At 47.5% G+C, this 24,903-nt stretch overlaps 1 protein-coding gene across 1 annotated transcript; it reads left to right on the top strand.

Annotated features, from left to right (window-relative positions):
• LOC144948990 (uncharacterized) lies at positions 1-24,490 on the top strand. The gene is made up of 4 exons (XM_078878774.1): positions 1-215; positions 9,674-10,999; positions 21,129-21,282; positions 24,240-24,490. The coding sequence occupies exons 2-4, from the start codon at positions 10,186-10,188 to the stop codon at positions 24,448-24,450; spliced, it is 1,179 nt and encodes a 392-aa protein (XP_078734900.1). The 5' UTR covers positions 1-215; positions 9,674-10,185; the 3' UTR covers positions 24,451-24,490.
• The last annotated feature ends 413 nt before the right edge of the window (positions 24,491-24,903 follow it).

The following is a 24,903-nucleotide window of genomic DNA, read 5'->3' as shown; positions in this document are numbered from 1 at the left end:
GTTCGCATCGGCTGGCTGGCTGGCTGCTGGCGAGGTGTTGGGACCTCTGGCGGTCACTGGGTTCACGCCCGACTCTTCGCTTTGCCCTCTCCTGTCGTTCCCCCTCTCTCTCAGCCCTCTTCGTCTTTCTCTCTCGGTGACGGACAGAGTGGAACTTTCCTTTTTCTTTGGCGGAGGTTGAGTGGGAACGCGAGACGGCGATTCTTCAATCGGGGGTGAGAGCTCGTAATGACTCCACGGTTGGTGCGGTGTGTGTGTGTGATGGTTGTGTGTGTGTGTGATGGGTGTGTGTGTGTGATGGGTGTGTGATGGTTGTGTGTGTGATGGGTGTGTGATGGTTGTGTGTGTGATGGGTGTGTGTGTGTGTGATGGGTGTGTGTGTTGGGTGTGATGGTGTGTGTGTGTTGGTCGTGTGTGTGATGGTTGTGATGGTTGTGTGTGTGTGATAGTTGTGTGTGTGTGTGATGGTTGTGTGTGTGTGTGATGGTTGTGTGTGTGTGATGGTTGTGTGTGTGTGTGATGGTTGTGTGTGTGTGATGGTTGTGTGTGTGTGTGATGGTTGTGTGTGTGTGTGATGGTTGTGTGTGTGTGATGGTTGTGTGTGTGTGTGATGGTTGTGTGTGTGTGATGGTTTTGTGTGTGTGTGTGATGGTCGTGTGTGATGGATGTGTGTGTGTGATGGTTGTGTGTGTGTGATGGTTGTGTGTGTGTGATGGTTGTGTGTGTGTGATGGTTGTGTGTGTGTGTGATGGTTGTGTGTGTGTGTGATGGTCGTGTGTATGTGATGGTCGTGTGTGTGTGTGTGATGGTTGTGTGTTTGATGGTCGTGTGTGTGTGATGGTTGTGTGTGCGTGATGGTTGTGTGTGTGTGTGATGGTTGTGTGTGCGTGATGGTTGTGTGTGTGTGTGATGGTTGTGTGTGTGTGTGATGGTTGTGTGTGTGTGTGATGGTCGTGTGTGTGTGATGGTTGTGTGTGTGTGTGTGGTGTTGTGTGTGTGATGGTTGTGTGTGTGTGATGGTTGTGTGTGTGTGTGATGGTTGTGGGTGTGTGTGATGTTGTGTGTGTGATGGTTGTGTGTGTGTGTGATGGTCGTGTGTGTGTGTGATGTTGTGTGTGTGATGGTTGTGTGTGTGTGTGATGGTTGTGTGTGTGTGTGATGGTTGTGTGTGTTTGATGGTTGTGTGTGTGTGTGATGGTCGTGTGTGTGCGTGATGTTGTGTGTGTAATGGTTGTGTGTGATGGTCGTGTGTGTGTGTGTGATGGTTGTGTGTGTGTGTGTGATGGTTGTGTGTGTATGTGTGATGGTTGTGTTTGTGATGGTTGTGTTTGTGTGATGGTTGTGTGTGTGTGATGGTTGTGTGTGTGTGTAATCGTTGTGTGTGTGATGGTTGTGTGTGTGATGGTTGTGTGTGTGTGATGGTCGTGTGTGTGTGTGTGATGGTTGTGTGTGTGTGTGATGGGTGTGTGTGTCTGTGTGTGTGATGGGTGTGTGTGTGGTGCTCGTGTCTGTCTGTGTGATGGTTGTGTGTGTGTATGTAATGGTCGTGTGTGTTTGTTACAGTTGTGTGTGTGATGGTCGTTTGTGTGTTTGTGATGGTCGGTAATGTCGGCACAAATAAAACAATAGCTCTTCGTCACAGCAAGATCTCCCTTTATATTGCAGTGCTATTGACGGGATGTGTTGAGTTGTGGTTGTTGTTGTTGCCCAGCTGCCCATCCAGTCGCACAATTGTGTTATTGTTAAAGTTAAATATGGTTTTAGTTCATTTTGTAATCAGGATGTTTTATTTGTATGACACATGTAAGCTTCATATGTTATTGCCTTCGGATATGGACCATTGAAGACAAGCCACAGCAGTGCGACTGTGGCCGTGCACCCCAAACTATGGGCCACATTGTAAATAATGTGGGCTACTGCGGTGGCGAGAAGTTAACTACCTCGCCTGGTATACAGGAGGTCGTGGGTTTAAACTCCTTCCCGACCTTGACGCCTGCTGTGTATTTGTAATCTGCAAGTTCCCGATCTCGTGGATGTTTCTCCGGGTCATCCGGGTTTTTTTCGCTCCACAATAAGAATCATCACGCACTTAGAGTATTTGGCCGCTCGAAATTTCCACGCGATGATAAGTCACTTCGCTGAGCGATCATTTGTGTTAGCCAGGCTCTCTTCTCAAAAAGAGCTTCGTAACTTAGTGGGCCTGACTTGGTTAGATTAAAAAAGGTGATTATTTTCTATCACGGTTTCAGAGTACAGGCCCAATACGACCAAAGTGCCGCGCGGCCAGAAACAAACAGCATTACAAGATTTTTTCGATTTAAAGCTTTCGTGACTGCAGGGATTCATTTTCTTGGTTCTTTCGGTAAAGTCACGTAGAAGGGAAATAATAAAATATTAAAAATGAAACATAATAAAATACAATTCTGACGACGTTTCGGCCACAACGCAAACAGCCGTCCTCAGGTGAAGAACAGGGCTGTTGGAAAGACAAGTTTCATTCAGACGCTGTCTTTACGACAGACCTGTTCTTCACCTGAGGACGGCTGCTTGCGTTGTGGCCGAAACGTCGTGAGAATTGTATTTTATTAAGTTTTATTATAATTATTTTAGCATCACAAGAGTTTCGTGGGTTCGATCCCTACCCTGACGCCTGTATAATTGGAATTTGCATATTTCTCTCCCCGCGGTCGCGTGGATTTTTCTCCCGGGTCCTCGGGTTTTCCCTACAGATTTAGAATCAACATCACCACGCGTTAACAGTATTTGGCTGTTGTACATTTTCACGTGATAAGCTACTTCGTTGAGCTACTATTTGCGGCCAGGTCGCTTCTGAAAAAGAGAAATATAGCTCAGTGGGCCTTACGTGGTAAAATAAAACATTGTTTAGTTAAAATTTTGATTTAAAGCTTTCGTGACTGCAGGGATTTATATTCTTGGTGCTTTCGGTAAAGTCACGTAGAAGGGAAATAATAAAATAATATAAACCAAAAATATTGTTTTATAAATGTTTGATATTTATATTATTTTAATATTTCCCTTCTACGTGACTTTACCGAAAGAACCAAGAATATTCTAATAGGGTTTATCCCCTTTTTTCTGGCAACAAAACTGACACCTTCTGCAATGAATCATGCTTACATTAACCACACAATACTAGCAGTCAAATGCAAACAAGAAACAATACTCTGATAATGTATGCATTGTCCTTGAAAATGATTGGTCCACACCAGAGACAGCCTTCTTTAGAGCCTAGTCTCATATGGTGTTCGACCAGATGACGCCAAAAGGCGCACAGTTCAAAGACAACGCAACTACCAGAGTAATGAGAGCTCGGGGTGAGCAGCACCATCATGGGGGGAAACCCCTAATAGTATATTTTGGTACTGGCAAAGGAGGTCCCATGATGATGAACCAAGAAAATAGTTTAGTTTAATCTTCGCAGGGCATGATCTGTGACTGCTGCGTAGGTAGTCAGGCGCGTGCTGCTGTGCGAGCATTCAGACGCGCTTTTGGGTCGTCCCCCATATTGTTCGGCGCGATGATGTCCGACATTTCGTTCCGAGTTGAACCGCGGCTCAGGGAGAAGCTCCCTGCACGCGGTGAAAAACGTCGGACACCGTGCCGAACAACAACGCACATCGGGCACGACCCGAAGCGCGCAGCCCGTGGAGAGAACCGTGAATCAGCGTCGCCCCAACGCTGCAACAGCGACCTGAGGTATTGATTTCGCTAATAGCTGGGCGCCGATTGCTGTGTATCGCCCCAAGTGAGACGAAGGAAAATAATCTAATGGCGATGTTAAGATGGTCCACCCCAAACCACCACGCGCTGCACAAATCATGGCAGCGGTAGATGCGGATACATGATGCACAAATGGAATCTTTAAAAAAAAAACCTCTCCAGGAGTGTGTGACTGTGGTCATCCAGGAAAGGGTGGAGCGGTGGTGTAGCGGTTAGCGCGCTGCACTACGAAGCTGGCGACGCGGGTTCGATTCCCGCTCACGGCCAACACCAGTGAAGATTATCTGGGCCTCCCCTAGGTCGACTCAGCCTCAAATGAGTACCTGGTGTGGTGTGTAAACATCGCCACTAGGGAGACAAAGGCGGTCGGGCGTGGCGCTGGCCACCCACCCCCCTCGTGTACCGTTCCGGCCTCCATAGGTGCTCGCTAACAGCACTTGCCCCTATAGTCTGTTAAGGCTATATGGGGGATATATACTCTTAGGTTTTTTCGGTAAAGTCACGTAGGTAAAAAATAAAGCTTGTGTTGCCTCCGAAACGTCGTGATTTTTATTTTACTTTTATTAATTTAAATTTTATTTTTTACTTACGTGACTTTCCCGAAAAGACCTAAGAGTGTGAATCCTTGCAGTCACGAAAGCTTCAAATCTAGAATATATGGGGGATATTTGATCTTTGATCCAGGACAGAGACCGGTAGTGCCGCGATCTACAAATGGCAATAAGGGGATATCCCAGCGGCGATACGACTAACTCCGCTTGCTCCTGCTGACGCGGTCATCTGCTGGCTTGATCCCACCCTGAATGTGAAATTGTAGCCGTCGCCTCTGCGTCTACATCGGCGTGCCGTACGAAAGAAAGAAAAAATTAACCCGTAAAAACAAAGTTTTTCACTATAAATCCTTTATATGCGTGGCATCGGGGCGGCTAGAGTCCTCTCGTCCTCTGGCTTGAGATGGCTGCCACCTATGGGTCAGATGATTGCCTGCCACCATTAAGCAATTGGTAAATAAATATTTTTAAAAAAATTCCCTAAACAGTGTAAAATTTAGGAAAACATTTTCACGAAAATTCATTGTCACGCACAACGAGTCTGTGTGCAAAATGTCAGCTCGATTGGATCACGGGAAGTGGGTTAAAAAAACGACCGAAAGATTTGCACGGTCCTAAGCAAGCAAGCGAACTTAATATAAAGGGTTTAAAAAAGAATTTAATTTAAAGAGCCCAACGAATTATTTCAGCGATGGCCTTGAAACTGTGTAAGCGTCGTGGGCTTTGTAGTGCTGAGTACGAACAAAACACACACACACACAAATGAGACTAATGCCACATGCCATTTTTTTCATACAGAATATGCTCTTGAGGAGGGTGGGGGGTGGTGGAGTGGTTGGGCTATTAATTTAACAGCATGAACTTACGTAAGTATTCACACCAACTGGAATGGCCAGCGTTATTACCACATGCCGGAGGAAACGTGTTAACACGTGATTGTTTTATAATCTAAAACCAACAATAATTTACAGCCGTTTGTTAATCCACTTCTGGATGAAGGCCAATCCCACACCGTGCCGGTCTTGAGGGTGGTTTGACCATAATTGACCACGCTGGCCAATGCGGAGATTGAGTTGGTGAAGTGCTGTACAAAATAAATACATTTTACTGGTAGGAACCTCCTGGTTACACCAGCCCACAGGGGATTATTGTGTCCGTCGTGCAGGGAGGGGCTGGGTGGGGAGGGAGGGGCTGGGTAGGGAGGGGAGGGTGGGGAGGGGCTTGGTGGGGAGGGTGGGGAGGGGCTGGGTGGGGAGGGGAGGACGGGGAGGGGCTGGGTGGGGAGGGGCTGGGTGGGGGGTGGGAGGGGTGGGTCTGGGTGGGGAGGAGCTGGTCACCCCGTGGTGCCCTTATAAAACTCAACGTTTAACCTACTCACGCCGGCTTGTGCCCGCCCTCACAGTCGGCCATATTTGCGGAATACACCACGCCGCCGTTGACCCTGGCCATTGACCGAGCAACCCAACGTGCCTACCAGCTCCCTCCGCAGCAGGAATGTGTTTATCGAATGAAGATCAAGTATGATGCGACTATTGCGGATGTGCGGTGCTCAGCACTCACTGCGCTATGAAGCCTGGCAACCCCCGAGTTCGATTCCTGGTCGTGGCTAACATCAGCGGCGATTGAAAGTATCATTCCACGATCTGACGTGAAGCTGGTGTTGGCTTTCATCCAGCCAGTGGCTTTGACGAATCGATGTGAAATATTTAACCAAACCTTATGGAGCACACCATGGTAATGATCAGTCGAAACGGTTTGGCAAGTTGAGTGAGTAAATGGGAAACACAATTACGTTGGATTATTTCTGAGTAATTTCCTTCCAGAAAAGCATGAGACCACGACACATGTAATTGCGGTTGTGTAATTTATGTTTAATTTATTTTACTATCATTGGATGACCATAGAACAACGACGGCCACTGCATCGCGTGCTTTCGAATCCGCTTCTGTGGCCGTCTGGAACGCTCTTCCTTCCGATATTAGGAAGCCGCAGGAGCTACGCACTCGTAAATCATCGAGATTTAAAACTCATTTCTTTAGAACTTCTTTTTGTGTTTAGTTTGTTGTCCTTCCCCCGCACCTCCGATTATCACGGTTGGCTGTGTAAGGTGCGAAAGAAGTTCAACATACACATTTTACTATGAGACCTCCTTTACCAGTGGCAAAATATAGTAGTAGGTTTTTACCCTTTCAACTGGTACAAAAACTGACACCTTTATACAAGGCATCATGTTTGCAATATCCACAACACAAGCAGTCAAAATGCAAACAAAAAGAAACAACTCTGATAATGATAATGATATGCACTGTCCTTGAAGTTGATTGGTCCACACCCGAGACAGCTTTTCTTAGAGCCTAGTCTCCATTGGCCTTTTGGCGTCATCTGGTCCAACACCATGTGAGACTAGGCTCTAAGAAAAGCTGTCTCGGGTGCGGACCAATCAACTTCAAGGACAGTGCATACTATTATCATTATCAGAGTTGTTTTCTTTTTGTTTGCATTTTGACTGCTTGTGTTGTGGTTATTGCAAACATGATGCCTTGTATAAAGGTGTCAGTTTTTGTATCAGTTTAAACGGTCAAAACCTACTACTATACACATTTTAGTAGCTGGTGCGAGATTTTCAGTGATACGATCTCAGTCTCAAACCATTTCCGTTGCTCACTTGCAACAGCGAATCAACGTGGTGACTGCAATTCGTTTGCACTTAGCTCTGATGGCCGAGAAAACAATAAAATATATTTAAACACTTTTTTTAAAACACAACCTACCTGGCCACAAACGATAGCCCAAGGAAGTAGCACATCGCGTCGAGATTCATAGCAGCCATCCAGCAGTAGATCGATTGTCACATGGTAAACATGAATGTACTGTCGTAATGGAAGAACTCCACGACCCGAGGAAGTGGCCCCGAAGCTTGCCATAACGTCAACGACCGTGGCCAATTACAGCCAACGTCAGTTGACCGTGGGCAATTAGACCCAAGCCGAAACATAACATGTAAAAAATAATGTTTAAAAATATATATTTTATTTTTTATGATAGAATATAGCATTGTCATCAGTATGACATAAGTATACTAAGTTTGCAGTCGATGCCACATTGGGAAGTTGGTTAAAATTGAGTATCAAGATTTGAAGATACAACAACAGACAGAGTGAGTTAAATAAAAGTGTGTAATAACAAAAATTAAACCATGCACGATAAATGAATAAATATTAATTATCTGTGAACTGTGCTGCAAACATTGCTGTTGGAATTTGACTCGTATCTATATAAAACGTGCTAATATTTTCCTTCTCCCATAGTTTATAGGACCGCCGTGAAAGTCCATCTGCTCGGTTCCCAACGGTTACGCAATCGTGCGATGCGATTGCGTAACCCTCATCCGACCGTGTTCATCGGAGGCGCGAGAGGAAATACAACACATAAATGACGTCACGCACCTAGGGGGGGGGAGTCAGACATTGTGACGATGTGTGACGAAGGGGGGGGGGTTTGAGAAATGTGACGTCACATCAAAATGCGCAACTTTTAATAAATATAGACAACACGTTCTACTTATGTAAATAGACTTTTTAATAAATGTTTTCTCCTACAACATCAGAGTGCAGCGCCACATTAAATACGCACTACAATGACAATAGTTTAAAGCAATTTGAAGCATGTTTTTTTTTTTTTGGGGGGGGGGAGCAGAGCTTTGTGACGTCATGTTTGACGGGGGGGTCTGACTTTTTGTGACGCCGTGTGACGATGGGGGGGGGGTCAAAAATCGTCCAAAATCGCGTGACGTCATTTATGGACGGCCCCAAACGCATCTACTAACCCAAAAGCATTTGTTTAAAACAACGTCTCCCGCCATATTGCAGGCCATTGCCCAAAGCGTCACCTATCGCATATATGTTTCCTTAAAAAGCCACAGTGTTATTGACGAATGTGTTAAAGACACATTTTAGTGAGGATGTTGACAAGCCTGACGACCATCAATGAGGCCCAGAAATATGAACCGGGTTCCGAGTTTGCGTGCTTGAACAAATGTTGCAAAGATAATATTGGTCTGCAAAAGCCAACAGGACTGAAATGGGATTGTGTTTATCTTCTTGGTTCTTTCGGTAAAGTCACGTAGAATGGAAATAATATTTTATTATGTTTTGTTTTTATTATTTTATCATTTCCATTCTACGTGACTTTACCGAAAGAACCAATAAGATTAATGCCCGCAGTCACGAAAGCTTTAAATCGGGATTGTGTTTATTCACGCGGGAAGGCAGAAGATCTGAAGTTGGGTGTTTAGTATTACCCGCATTTCTCCACTGCAATTCATAATGATTTGCCACCTGATGATGGACGCTTGTGTTGCGCCCGAAACGTCGTGATTTATTTATTTTTCTACCTACGCGACTTTACCGAAAGAACCAAAGAGCAGTCACGAAAGCTTCAAATCCAAGAATGAACTCATAATGAGTTTGTGAAAGATTCCGTAAATCTACAAATCTTGTCGCATGAGTTGTTCACTCATGATGCAAAGCCAATTACAATTTCAGAGGAGAATATTGTTTCGTATCTTCTTGGTTTTTTCGGTAAAGTCACGTAGAAGGGAAATATTTTTATTATTTTATTATTTACCTTCTACGTAACTTCACCGAAAGAACCAAGAAGATGAATCCCTGCAGTCACGAAAGCTTTAAATCGAAATTGTTTCGTATGTATAGTTTTTTTTCTTAATAGAAACCATCACTTGTGATAATTAAGAAGTTCCCCAGCGTGAGAATAAGAGGCTATCCCTTGAAGAAAAGGACCTCAGAAGTAGTTCAACAGTGTCTCCTTCCCAGGGCCATTCTCTCTATCATTGCTAGCCCATTGCTGCGTTAAGGCCCACCCACGGCCGTTGTGGATATTGTTTGATCATACTTCAACACTGTATTTAGTATAAACTCTTTAAAAATATATTTGACCAGGTAAGGCCCACTGAGTTATAATAGCCGTTTTCAGAAGGCTATTATAAATGATAGCTCAACGAAGTGGCTTATCACGTGAAAATGTATAACAGCCAAATACTCTAAACGCATTTTCATGCAAAATGTGGAGGAAAATCCACGCGACCATGGGGAGAGAGAGACACTGCAAACTCCAAATACACAGCAGCAGGCGTCAGGATCAGGATCAGGAATCAAACCCACGACCTCCTCCATACCAGGCGAGGGAGTTAACATCTCCTAGCCACCGTGGCACCCTGATATCAGATCGACAGTATGAAATCCTTGCACCAAGTATTGCCTTGCAGCAGTTTGGCCCCCAGAGAATCCCCCGGGACGGAATAAAACATCGCGCAGCGGCGATGCGCGCACGGTATTCACGATGGCGCTCTCCTCTTCACTCAGGAACGCACGAGGGAGTCTCAGGGCTCATTTGACAAGAGGACTTTGCATCGGAGTCACGGGAACAATCCCGCGAGAGTGAACCCCGGTCAACACGGAGAGGGCAGACACTCGGCAACAACACCTGGCATGCCCCCCGTTGTCGGTGGCTGGCGGTGGTGATCGCCCATCCAAGCACGGACCGGCCTCGACAGCTCCATTATCATCCTCGATTTCAAGCCGCCGGGCGCTTTGGTGATTTGTTCGTCGGATGCGCCAACCATCCAAGGCTGGGCACCCGCTTAGCAGCAGGGCGAACGGTAAATCGGCGCAAGCCGTCTGTGCGGCCGTCTGGAACGCTCCTCCCTTCCACTGGGAGCAAGTCACTTTTAAATCAACTCCATTGACAAACTCATTTCTTGAGAACTGACTTTTATATTTAGTTTTGCTGTCGGTTGGCCACCTAGTTCAACGAACATCCAGAGGTGGTGGTGTGGGGGGGAGGGGGCGATCGGTGAAGGTGCCCAGCCCGTGTCATGAGCTGGCTGCCCACCGCCCGCACTGCCCTCTACTGCTCCATCTCCGCGATGGCGGTGCCCTCCAACGTGCTGTTGCTGCTCACCGCCACGTGCGGCCGCGCCATCCCGGGGCCCACGCTGCCGCTCGCCCTCAACCTGGCGCTGTGCGACCTCTCGCTGGGCATCATGTGCGCGTCGATGGCCACGGTCAGCGGCACCAGCAGCAGCACCACCAGCATCACCACCACCACGACCACCGGCACCGCCGCCACCGCCGCCGCGATCACGACCGGCGGCGTCGACGTCGTCGTCGGTAACCGACCCCCGGCCAAGTGGTGGCCGGGCCCTCTGTGGCTGTGCCACGCGCGGGCCTTCTTCCAGACCTCCCTGCAGCTGGCGTCCCTCCACTCGCTGCTCTGGCTGAGCGCCTGCCGCTTCGCCGAGGTGCAGCGGCCCCTGAGCTACGCGCGCACCGTCACGGCGCGGCGGGCCGGCGCCGCCGTGGCCCTGGCCTGGGGCCTGGGGCTGGCCGCCGCGGCTGCTCCGCTCGCGGGCCTCGGCAGCTACGGCCCATCGCGGGCCACGGGGACTTGCGGACCGCGCTTCCTGCGGGCCGAGGGCGGGGCGGCGGGAGAGCGGGCCCTCTGCGTCCTCCTGCTGGGCCTCGGGGTGGCGGCGCCGGTGGCCGCGCTGGCCGCCATGTACGCGTACATCGTGCAGGTGGCCAGGAGGCAGGCGAGGCGTGGGGCCTTCGTGTGCACGGAGGCGCACTGCTACTACGTGCCCGCGCGGAGGTTCCTGCGCTGCACCGTGGTGCTGGTGTCCACCGTGGGTGAGGCAGGGAGAGGGCTCGCTCACTCACTCACCACTCGCTCACTCACTCACCACTCGCTCAGTCACTCACCATTCGCTCAGTCACTCACCACTCAGTCACCGCTCACTCAGTCACTACTCACTCAGTCACTACTCACTCACCACTCACTCACTCACCGCTCACTCAGTCACTCACCACTCAGTCACCGCTCACTCAGTCTCTACTCACTCAGTCACTACTCACTCAGTCACTACTCACTCACCACCCACTCAGTCACTACTCACTCACTACTCACTCAGTCACTACTCACTCAGTCACTACTCACTCACCACCCACTCAGTCACTACTCACTCACTGCTCACTCAGTCACTCACCACTCAGTCACCGCTCACTCAGTCACTACTCACTCAGTCTCTACTCACTCACCACTCACTCAGTCACTACTCACTCAGTCACTACTCACTCACCCCGCTCACTCACTCACCACTCACTCAGTCACTACTCACTCAGTCACTACTCACTCACCGCTCGCTCAGTCACTACTCACTCACTACTCACTCAGTCACTACTCACTCACCGCTCACTCACCGCTCACTCACTCACCGCTCGCGAAGTCACTACTCAGTCACTACTCACTCACCGCTCACTCACTCACTACTCGCTCAGTCACTACTCACTCAGTCACTACTCACTCAGTCACTACTCACTCACCCCGCTCACTCACTCACCACTCACTCAGTCACTACTCACTCAGTCACTACTCACTCACCGCTCACTCACTCACCGCTCACTCACTCACCGCTCGCGAAGTCACTACTCAGTCACTACTCACTCACCACTCACTCACTCACTACTCGCTCAGTCACTACTCACTCAGTCACTACTCACTCAGTCACTACTCACTCACCCCGCTCACTCACTCACCACTCACTCAGTCACTACTCACTCAGTCACTACTCACTCAGTCACTACTCACTCACCGCTCGCTCAGTCACTACTCACTCACCACTCACTTAGTCACTACTCACTCACCCCGCTCACTCAGTCACCACTCACTCACTCACTCACCACTCACTCAGTCACTACTCGCTCACCCCGCTCACTCAGTCACTACTCACTCAGTCACTACTCACTCAGTCACTACTCACTCAGTCACTACTCACTCACCACTCACTCAGTCACTACTCACTCACCACTCACTCAGTCACTACTCACTCACCCCGCTCACTCAGTCACTACTCACTCACCACTCACTCAGTCACTACTCACTCAGTCACTCACCACTCACTCACTCACCGCTCACTCAGTCACTCACCACTCAGTCACTACTTACTCAGTCACTACTCACTCACCGCTCACTCACTCACCACTCACTCAGTCACTCACCACTCACCGCTCACTCAGTCACTACTCACTCAGTCACTACTCACTCACCACTCACTCAGTCACTCACTCACTCACCGCTCACTCACTCACCACTCACTCAGTCACTCACTCACCGCTCACTCACTCACCGCTCACTCAGTCACCGCTCACTCAGTCACTACTCACTCACCGCTCACTCACTCACCGCTCACTCAGTCACCGCTCACTCAGTCACTACTCACTCACCGCTCACTCACTCACTCACCACTCGCTCAGTCACTACTCACTCAGTCACTACTCACTCACCACTCACTCAGTCACTACTCACTCACCACTCACTCAGTCACTACTCACTCACCACTCACTCAGTCACTACTCACTCACCCCGCTCACTCAGTCACTACTCACTCACTACTCACTCAGTCACTACTCACTCACTACTCACTCAGTCACTACTCACTCACCCCACTCACTCAGTCACTACTCACCACTCACTCAGTCACTACTCACTCACTACTCACTCAGTCACTACTCACTCACTCAACACTCACTCAGTCACTACTCACTCAGTCACTACTCACTCACCACTCACTCACGCTCATTCGCTCGCTGCTGACTCATTGACCACTCAATCACTGCTCACTCAGTCACTACCCACTGTTCACTCCTGTATGTACATGCAGTCATCGACTTACGAACCATCTTCCATGAATTGTCACATTTTGTTTAACATCGACTTAAAACGCGAACTGACCCGCGGAACTATTTTGTCCAGCGGAGTGATCCTCCACACACACACACACGTGTGCGTTTGTCTTTGTGCGTGTGTGTTTGTCTTTGTGCGTGTGCGTTTGTCTTTGTGCGTGTGCGTTTGTCTTTGTGCGTGTGCGTTTGTCTTTGTGCGTGTGTGTTTGTCTTTGTGCGTGTGTGTTTGTCTTTGTGCGTGTGTGTTTGTCTTTGTGCGTGTTTGTTTGTCTTTGTGCGTGTGTGTTTGTCTTTGTGCGTGTGTGTTTGTCTTTGTGCGTGTTTGTTTGTCTTTGTGCGTGTGTGTTTGTCTTTGTGCGTGTGTGTTTGTCTTTGTGCGTGTGTGTTTGTCTTTGTGCGTGTGTGTTTGTCTTTGTGCGTGTGTGTTTGTCTTTGTGCGTGTGTGTTTGTCTTTGTGCGTGTGTGTTTGTCTTTGTGCGTGTGTGTTTGTCTTTGTGCGTGTGTGTTTGTCTTTGTGCGTGTGTGTTTGTCTTCGTGCACAAAGACACTCATACACGAGTGTGTGTAAAAGTGAGCGTGTGTGTGAGGAGTGCCAACGCAGTGGTTTGCGCGACACTCCACAAAAGCGACGGACCCGAGTTCGATTCCCGCTCACGGCCAACACCAGTGACGATTATCTGAACCGGCCCTGGGGCTCCCCTAGGTCGACTCAACCTCAAATGAGTACCTGGTGTCGCGGTGTGTTGTGAACATCGCCCCTAGGTGCCCGGTTCGAGGTGCCCTCCTTCTCTCTGTGCGTCTTGGGGACATCCACCGACCTCTCTTCCCTTGTCTGCTGCCCGATTGTACAACTGACTCTGAGGCCGTCCATAAATGACGTCACGCACCTAGGGGGCGGGGTCAGACATTTGTGACGATGTTGTGACGAGGGGGTTGAGAAATGTGAAGTCACATCAAAATGCGTAACTTTAAATAAATATAGAATTGTTATAACAACACTAATTGTTATAGCAACACTCCTACAACATCAGAGTGCAACGCCATATTAAATACGCACTACAATGACAATAGTTTAAGGCGATTTGAAGCATGTTTTATTGTTTTGGGGGGGGGGGGGGGCAGAGCTTTGTGACGTCATATGTGAGGGGGGGGGTCTGACTTTTTGTGACGCCGTGTGACGAAGGAGGGGGGGTCAAAAATCGTCCAAAATCGCGTGACGTCATTTATGGACGTAAAAAATAATGTACTCCACAATGATATTGACCGCTTATGTCGTCGCTGTAACCATCGACACTTCGGAGTTCCATATCCCTTTTCGGCGGACTAACTCAACCCATCATCACTTCGGAGGGGTGGGCCGTTAAAACACGTCGTGTACCGCTTTGTGAAACGTCAGCCACGCTTGGCCTTCTTTGCAGACACTCGCCCCTGCCCTGGGAACGTGGAGTTTCCACTCGCCTGTCCCGGGGGTCGTCGGCGCTTTGTGCCGAGCTCGCTGATCCGTTATCTGCGCGCTGCCAAGCCCAGCTGTCAGAGGAACATCGTAAACGAGATTCGTTGTTGTTTTGCAATCGCCGGGTTATCATTCTACTGCGTAAGCGATAGCCGCTTCGATGAGGCTCGGAGTGCGACAGCCGCGGATGTTGTCCACCCTGAGCAGCACGTCGCTGTATCCCAGAGCTCAGCAAACCAACAACAACAACAATGCAATGCGTTCAATACGAGCCGGCGGTCCTTAAAAAATAAATTCACAAAGCAGTCCTTGAATTGGACTTCCGTGGTAAACTGGACATCCATGGTAAACTGGACTCCCATGATAAATTGGACTCCCATGGTAAACTGGACTTCCATGGTGAACTCGACTCCCATGGTTAACTGGACTTCCATGGTAAACTGGACTTCCATTGTAAACTGGACTCCCATGGTAAACTGGACTTCCATGGTGAACTCGACTCCCATGGTAAACTGGACTTCCATGGTAAACTGGACTTCCATTGTGAACTGGACTCCCATGGTAAACTGGACTCCCATGATAAATTGGACTCCCATGGTAAACTGGACTTCCATGGTGAACTCGACTCCCATGGTTAACTGGACTTCCATGGTAAACTGGACTTCCATTGTAAACTGGACTCCCATGGTAAACTGGACTTCCATGGTGAACTCGACTCCCATGGTAAACTGGACTTCCATGGTAAACTGGACTTCCATGGTAAACTGAACTTCCATGGTGAACTGGACTCCCATGGTAAACTGAACTTCCATGGTGAACTCGACTCCCATGGTAAACTGGACAATTTTTGTTCTAATTTCAAGAGCAGCACTTCAGTCCTTAAAGAGCAGCATGCGGCACCGGGTCGTGTCAATATTCTAAACAATGTCCGACGGTTCGCTGCACGTGCTAGGAGCTTCAGGATTTGATTGAGTTTGTTCATCATTGGCCTCTCTATTAACGTGCTTGTGAAGAAGGGGCATTGCATGAAACGTCACCAATTACATGTTTTATTTGAAGTCCACACACACACACACACGGATTGCGATTATTACTAATCGTGCTTGTGCACCAATGTCTGCCAAAGCAGCAACAGCAGCATCGGCGGCATCGCGAAATAAATGTGAGAGTAAAACCACGTGGAAGGGAAACAATAAAATAATAAAAATAAAACATAATAAAATTTCACGACGTCTCGATTGCAACACAAGCAATCATCATCATCAGGTGTGAAAACTACGGCAAGAAAATGAAAATGAAAACTACAGCACGAAAATGTTCTCGCTGTGGTTTTCACACCTGATGATGATTGCTTGTGTTGCAAACGTAGTGAGAATTTTTTTTTTATTTCCCTTCTACGTGACTTTACCGAAAGAACCAAGAATACGAATCCCCGCAGTCACGAAAGCTTTAAACCTCAATTTCAATGTGAGAGTCTTCATCTTAGAGCCGTGCACGGCCCCACGGCGTGCAGCCTACGCAGCGCGCTCAGCCAGAGCGCGGAGCGAGCACGCGGAAACGTATAAATGCTCGGTAAAGTCACCTAGGCATAACATAAATTAAATCACGACGTTTCGGGCGCAACACAAGCGTCCATCATCAGGTGGGAAAGATCGTACACACGCGCTTCATCCGCGCGGTTACTCTCGATCGCTCGCACAAAGTCGTCGAGCGAAACGCGACGAAATAGCAACCGATGGGGTTGTTTTTACGCGGCCCTTTACTAAACGACCGTCGCGCGGATTTTTCGTTCGCGGCGAACGGTTTCACCGATTGCGTCAAAACAGCGATCGGCCCCTTTCGCTCACGCCCCGGACACACCGGCGCGTTCCGATTGGCGTCATCGGCACGCACTCGCGCGCGCGGACCCACGCACGCGGCAACGCAGCCATGTTTGCGCTTCGCAAAGAGGCCGTTCCAACTCCACGGGCGAGAGATGGTAAATAGGTTTGTCTGTCCCGAGCGGCCGAGGTTACTCTGCGGTATTTGTCACGACGGCGTGCGATCTTCGCTCGAGTTGCGCTGGACGGTCCGACTACGTTGGCTGGGAGCCCTCGTCGCAACTTGATGTTTTGGTTTCGATTTAAAGCTTTCGTGACTTGCAGGGATTCATCTTGTTGGTTCTTTCGGTAAAGTCACGTAGAAGGGAAATAATAAAGTAATACAAATAAAACATGATAAAAATAATTCTCACGACGTTTCGGCCACAACGCAAGCAGCCGTCCTCAGGTGAAGAACAGGTCTGTCGGAAAGACAGCGTCATTCAGACGGAAAGACAGCGTCATTCAGACGCTGTCTTTCCGACAGACCTGTTCTTCACCTGAGGATGGCTGCTTGCGTTGTGGCCGAAACGTCGTGAGAATTGTATTTTATTATGTTTTATTGTTTATTATTTTATTATTTCCGTTTTACGTGACTTTACCGAAAGAACCAATAAATTGATGTTTTGGCTTGGGCGACGTTTTCCAAAAAGAACGATAGCTACAACAACAACAATAACAACAACAAAAATGTTGCCCATAATATTGTGGCTGTCGTCTGATGAGACCGCTTGTAATTGCCGGCGAAACGTCGTACTCGAATTGTAAATGTTGTGGGTTTTACTCTCCAACACACCGGTGTGCTGGAGAGTAACGAATTGGCCACGTTCTGTTTACGTGACAAACCTTACTAATTGGCTGTGTCGGGTGGGGGCGGGTTTAACGACACATTTATATTTACGCGATCTAACCCCCAAAAAAAATGTTTTATGGATAAGTTTGGTCGCGATAGTCTACGTGTTCACAGCCCTATATTCAAAAACAGATAAGTGTAAATGCAAAACAAAAAAATATCCACCAAATAAAATCACGAATATTTGGCGTACACATGTTTTTTTAAATCCTTTATATTAAGTTCGCTTGCTTGCTTAGGACCGTGCAAATCTTTCGGTCGTTTTTTAACCCACTTCCCGTGATCCAATCGAGCTGACATTTTCCACACAGACTCGTTGTGCGTGACAATTAATGTTCGTGGAAAAAAAAATTCCAAAATGTTACACTTTTTAGGACAAAAATATTATATTTAATTACCAATTGCTTAATGGTGCAATGCAATCATCTGACCCATAGGTGGCAGCCATCTCAAGGCAGAGGACGAGAGGACTCTAGCCGCCACGCATATAAAGGGTTTAGAGTGAAACACTTTGTTTTTACGGGTTATGCTTATTCTGGATGCAAGATAACCCCGACGATATTTGTGTCACCATCGACTATCTCGAGCCCCCGTGGAGAATCACTCGAACTAACTACGTCACTCACAGCCACGTGTGAGCTGGATGGCGGGGTAAAGTGGAGGTACCCCGAATTGTAATATCAATCATGGATTTATTTTGTCCAGGAAAGCCATTGGGTTTTTATTCGTAAGATGTTTTTTATCCATAAGATGTTTTCATTCTTACGATGTTTTTATTCGTAAGATGTCTTTATTCCTAATATATTTTTTATCCGTAAGATGTTTTTATCCGTAAGATGTTTTTTTATCCATAAGATGTTTTCATTCTTACGATGTTTTTATTCGTAAGATGTCTTTATTCCTAAGATATTTTTGATCCGTACGATGTTTTTATCGATACGATATTTTCATTTGTAATATGTTTTCACTCCTAAGATGTTTTTATCCATTAGATATTTTCATTCTTACGATGGTTTTATTCGTAAGATGTCTTTATTTCTAAGATATTTGTTATCCGTAAGATGTTTTTATCCGTAATGTGTTTTTTTATCCATAAGATGTTTTCATTCTTATGATGTTTTTATTCGTAAGATGTCTTTATTCCTAAGATATGTTTTTATCCGTAAGATGTTTTTATCCGTAAGATGATTTTTTTATCCATAAGATGTTTTCATTCTTACGATGTTTTTATTCGTAAGATGTCTTTATTCCTAAGATATTTTTTTTCCGTAAGATGTTTTTATCCGTAAGATATTTTCATTTGTAACATGTTTCCACTCCTAAGATGTTTTTATCCATAAGATGTTTTCATTCTTACGATGTTTTTATTCGTAAGATGTCTTTATTCCTAAGATATTTTTTTTCCGTAAGATGTTTTTAACCGTAAGATATTTTCATTTGTAACATGTTTCCACTCCTAAGATGTTTTTATCCATTAGATATTTTCATTCTTACGATGGTTTTATTCGTAAGATGTCTTTATTCCTAAGATATTTTTTATCCGTAAGATGTTTTTATCCGTAAGATGTTTTTTTTCCGTAAGATGTTTTTATCCATACGATACTTTATTTTGTAACATGTTTTCACTTCCAAGATGTTTTTATCCATACGATAGTTTCATTTGTAAGATATTTTCCCTCCTAAGATGTTTTTATCCACAAGATATTTTCACTTGTAAAGATGTTTCCCTTTTGAAGATATTTTCATCCGTAAAATTTTATCACCCACAAGATATTTTCACTTCGTAAGATATTTCCCTGTTGATGATATTTCCATCCGTCAGATGTTTTTTTTTTGCTCGTAACACTTTTTCAAGCCCATGAACGGTGAGATGGCTCATCGCGCAAGCGGCGTGCGTCACAGCTGAGCCTCGCAACGTTTTCGCGTGTCCCGTCCCCCCCTCCATTCACCGCGCCAACGTCGGAATGTGACACCGAGACACTTGAGCTGCATCGCGACCGCTGTACCGCGTTCGCAGGGAGAGAGGGAGTGGACTTATCTCGCTCGCTCGCTCGGGACACGCAACGAAACTTGCAGGTGGCCCGACATCAACAAGCAATAAATCCATCGGCAGGGTTGGGTGAGAGTGCTTTTTAGAAATCTGGACGCTGTGACGACGTGCGCGTACGTCGTGATATACTCGTTTACGAGGTCGCCGCACGGTGCCGAGATGTTAACTCCCTCGCCTCGTATACAGGAGGTCGTGGTGTCGATCCCGACCCTGACGACGCCTGCTGCTGTATATTTGGAGTTTTGTGTGTCCCTCTCTCGCTCCCCGTGGTCGCGTGGATTTCCTTTGTTGTTGTCTTCCCCCGCCGCCCTCCCTGCCGCGCCTACGATTAGCGCGGTTGGCTAGGTATGGTGCGAAAGAAGTTCAACATATACTAATAGGGTTTTTCCCCTTTTTTCTGGCAACAAAACTGACACCTTTTGCAAGGAATCATGTTAACATTAACCACAATACTTGCAGTCAAATGCAAACAAAAAACAATACTCTGACATTTATGCATTGTCCTTGAAACTGATTGTCTTTGAACTGTGCGCCTTTTGGCGTCATCTGGTCGAACACCATATGAGACTAGGCTCTAAAGAAAGCTGTCTCTGGTATATTTTGGTACTGGCAAAGGAGGTCCCGTGATGTAAGTTCAACATACATCACTATACATCGCACTATCCACGATACCATGATACTAGATAGAAAACGAATTTCTTTAGAAAGGCCGTCCATAAATGACGTCACGCGATTTTGTACGATTTTTGACCCCCACCCCCCCCCTTCTTCGTCACACGGCGCCACAAAAAGTCAAACCCCCCCTCAAATATGACGTCACAAAGCTCTGCCCCCCCCCACCCCCCAAAAAATAAAACATGCTTCAAATCGCTTTAAACTATTGTCATTGTAGTGCGTATTTAATGCGGCGCTGCACTCTGATATTGTAGGAGAAAAATTTATTAAAACGTATATTTAGTTAAGTAGAACGTGTTGTCTATATTTATTTAAAGTTGCGCATTTTTATGTGACGTCACATTTCTCAAACGTTCCTACGCAGTCCAACAGAAAGCCACGAACTAACGATACCCCGCATTGATGTACCGTCGTAGGCATAGTGGACCGCACACATGCCAAGGACATGACTAGCACCCATATGAAACTAAACTAAAACATTTCATTTGATTGAAAGCTTTCGTGACTGCAGGGATTCATCGTCTTGGTTCTTTCGGTAAAGTCACGTAGAAGGGAAATAATAAAATAATAAAAATTAAACATAATAAAATACAATTCTCACGACGTTTCGGCCACAACGCAATCAGCCGTCCTCAGGTGAAGACCAGGGCTGTCGGAAAGTCTTTCCGCCGAAACGTCGTGAGAATTTAATAGTTTTATTTTTATTATTTTATTATTTACCTTCTACGTGACTTTACCGAAAGAACCAAGAAGATGAACAACAATGCAATGCGTTCAACACGATCCGGCGGTCCTTAATAACTAACTTAAAAAAGCAGTCCTTGAAGAGCCGCATGCGGCTCCGGAGCCGATGGTTGCCAACCCCTGTCCATGGTGAACTGGACTTCCATGGTGAACTGGACTTCCATGGTAAACTGGTCATCCATGGTAAACTGGACTCCCATGGTAAATTGGACTCCCATGGTAAACTGGACTCCCATGGTAAACTGGACTCCCATGGTAAACTGAACTCCCATGGTAAACTGGACTCCCATGGTAAACTGGACTCCCATGGTAAACTGGACTCCCATGGTAAACTGGACTCCCATGGTAAACTGAACTCCCATGGTAAACAGGTGAAGAACAACTATACCGATGTCGTCGTCCCCGTGTGCCCCCCCCCCACGTGCCCCCCCCCCCCCCCGCAGTGGTGCTGCTCGTCTGCTGGGTGCCCTACCTGTCCGTGAGCTTCTACGCCGCGTTCGCCCGCCTCCCCGTGCACGTGACAGCCGAGGCGCTCTGCTCGGCACTCACGCTGCTCACCTCGGCCCTCAACCCGTGGGTCAACTTCCTCTCCCAGCAGTAGGTCGACGAGACGCGAGACACAAAGGCGAAGGTGCACCCAACAGCTCCCACCCCCCTCCCCCCTCCCGTGTAGCCTCTAACAGACCGTTTGGGGGGCAAGTGCTGTTAGCGAGCAGCACCTATGAAGGCCGGCACGGCACGCGAGAGGGTGCGGTGGTTAGCACCACGCCCGGTCGCCTTTGTCTCCCCACTGGCGATGTTTGCGCGCCGCACCAGGTGCTCATTTAAGGCTGAGTTGACCTGGGGGAGGCCCAGGATGGGTGCAGATATTCACCACCCGGTCTCTTTTAATCGACCCCGTGCTGATTTTTGTACACCGCACCAGGTACTCATTTTAGGCTGAATTTACCTAGGGGGGCAGCCCAGGATCGGTTCAGATATTCACCACACTGGCCGCCTTTATCTCCCTAGTGCTGATTTGTACACACCGTACCAGGTACTTACTTTAGGCTGAGTTGACCTAAGGGTGACCCAGGATTGATTCGTACATTTGCCGCTGATGTTGGGCCGTGAGCACGAGTCGAGCTCGGCCCGCTAGGTCCGTAGAGCGAGTGCGCTAACCGCGGCGCCAGCGTTCCCTTTTCTACGCACACACACGAGCACACGCGTGATCGGTGACGCGCCCGGCGTTCAGGGAGTGAGCGGTGAGGGAGGCCGCCCCGTGGCCAAATCCGTGTGGGCCTGCAGAGAAGTGCATTGTGGGTGACCAAAAAAAAACACATTTTCAGAAGTGCATTGTGGGTGCCACAAACATCTTCAGAAGTGCATTGTGGGTGTCAAAAACATCTTCAGAAGTGCATTGTGGGTGTCAAAAAACATCTTCAGAAGTGCATTGTGGGTGCCAAAAACATCTTCAAAAGTGCATTGTGGGTGGCACAAACATCTTCAGAAGTGCATTGTGGGTGCCACAAACATCTTCAGAAGAGCATTGTGGGTGCTAAAAACATCTTCAGAAGTGTATTGTGGGTGGTACAAACATCTTCAGAAGTGCATTGTGGGTGCCACAAACATCTTCAGAAGAGCATTGTGGGTGCTAAAAACATCTTCAGAAGTGCATTGTGGGTGCATAAAAACATCTTCAGAAGTGCATTGTGGGTGCTAAAAACATCTTCAGAAGTGCATTGTGGGTGTCAAAAACATCTTCAGAAGTGCATTGTGGGTGCCACAAACATCTTCAGAAGTGCATTGTGGGTGTACATTCGGAAGAAGTACGGCACGATCCCAATGCTCGACTTGCCGCATTATCCATCGGTGGGTTCAAGACGACGGAGATGTAGATGATGCCCCCGTCCCAACTCAGGCTCGTAAGGCAACGCAAGGGAGATGCTGTTGCTCCAGGCTCTCGCCTTTCTGATCGGCCCAAAGTAATCGCGTGCCCCGGACACAACGATCAATATTGACCTTCTTTTAGCAAGTCTCAGTCGACTGAATAAACCTTCGAATCGTGTCAGAGCTGGTGACAGGGTCAATTAAAGGCTGATAAAAAAAAACAGATTTGCCGATTACAATTTTTATTTCAGACTCTTTTATGAGGATAGGTGTGTTGTGCTGCCAATACGTCCATTTGTCTGCTATAAATTTCCACGTGATTAGACACTTTCGTTGAGGTATCATTCATCGCCAGGTTGCTTCTGAAAAATAGCTACAATAGCTTAGTGGGCCTTACCTGGTAAAATAAAACAATTTTAGTGCAGTAGGAGTAATAATGATGATGGTGATGACGATCCAATGCAGATGGAACACGTGGATATTGGTCCACATTTTCTGTACTGCCTTCTCGTGGCGAGCCAGGGTAGGGCGCTATGGTGGCGAGATGTTAACTACCACGCCTGGTATACAGGAGGTCGTGGGTTAGATTCTCGACCCTGGGGCCTATATATTTGGAGTTTGCGTGTTCACGCCGTGGTCGTGTGGATGTTTCTCCGTTTCCTCCAGTTTTTATCCCTCTACATTTAAAATCAACGCACGTTTAGAGTATTTGTTTGCTATAAATGTCCACATAATGATAAGCCGCTTCGATGAGCTATCATTTTCGATAGCCAGGTCAGGTTTGAAAAAAAGAGCGATATAGCTCAGTGCGGCCTTACCTGGTAAAATAGAAAATAGTTTTATAGTTTATAGGGCGGCATCGAAAACTTTTGGTTTAGCAATATTTGTTTGTTGTAGTACAGAGTTAGATTGATAACTTTTCATCTAAATTGTCTGGAATTTTTGCACACAGCATTGATATACGGTGCTTTTTCTATAAGTCTTTGCTGTTTTTTCCTGGATTTTTCTTTCTAGATTTGAAGCTTTCGTGACTGCAAGGATTCATACTCTTTGGTTTTATCGGTAAAGTCACGTAGGTAAAAAATAAAATAAAGGAAAACAACTAAATTAAATCACGACGTTTCGGGCGCAACACAAGCCTCATTCTTCAAGTGGGGACAACGTAGTGAAAGCACAACCGCTTCAGTGTGTTTCTGTTGCGCGTAGTCACTTTAAGATGTTTCTTGTTCATGTTTTTAAATCCTTTATATTAAGTTCACTTGCTTGCTTGTTTGCGCGCTTACGACCGTGCAAATCTTTCGGTTGTTTTTTAACCCACTTGTCGTGATCCAATCGAGCTGACATTTTGCACACAGACTCGTTGTGCGTGACAATTTATTTTCGTGAAAATTTTTTTTCCAAAATTTTACACTTTTTAGGAAAAAATTAATTATATTTAATTACCAATTGCTTAATGGTGGCAGGCAATCATCTGACCCATAGGTGGCAGCCATCTAAAGCCAGAGGACGAGAGGACTCTAGCCGCCACGCATATAAAGGATTTATAGTGAAAAACTTTGTTTTTACGGGTTAATTTTTTGTTTGTTGCGGCTGCACCCGAGTCAAGAGCCGCATGGCTCACAGGGCTACGCCTAATAAATGACACTGAAAACTGAATTGACCCTGACCCCTCTGACCTCTCGCAGGAAGTTCCGCCGGGCGCTGTCGCTGGGCTGGTCCCGGCTCTGGGGATCGGCGTGCTGGTTCTGGGCACTGGCGCCCCCCCGCCAAAACCGGAGGGAGGTTCGCCCTCCATGGGGAGGGGGGGCGCAGGGCCCCCCGTCCCCCTCCGTGCCTCGATCGATCCTCGGTTTGGTACCGGTCCGGCCTCTGGTCGGCAACGGGCGGATTCGATAATTTAATCGCTCGCTCTCTTGATCTCTCGATCATTCGCTCGCTGGCCTCCACCGCTGGGGGTAGGGGGGAGTAGTAGGGGAGGGGGGGTAGGGACACAACTACAGAGAATTAGGAATCACCATCGGCGCGATAGATATCTGCGGAAATTTTTTTTAAAGCGCACCGCTGCGATCAGGCGCCTTGCGATCCTCTGCCATCGCTCGGTTTTGTTCGCGTTTTCTTTTTTCCCCGACATCCTCTTCGAGCGTCCACCGCGGGAAGACGGAGCGACTATAGAGGCGTCGCGGGAGAGAAAGAGACGACGGCGGATTGGAGAGGCCTTCATCCAGCGGTAGATCGACCGTGGCTGGCTGATCTTTGTGATGCGGTGGTCGTTGGCGTTGTTAATATTATTATTAATCGTAGTGTAGTCACAAGACGACCTCTCGGCCACAAGACGACATCTCCCCCCCC

Source organism: Lampetra fluviatilis, chromosome 52 (assembly GCF_964198595.1).
Source record: "Lampetra fluviatilis chromosome 52, kcLamFluv1.1, whole genome shotgun sequence".
Lineage (NCBI taxonomy): Eukaryota > Metazoa > Chordata > Hyperoartia > Petromyzontiformes > Petromyzontidae > Lampetra > Lampetra fluviatilis.
This window is presented reverse-complemented; position numbering and strand designations above follow the sequence as displayed.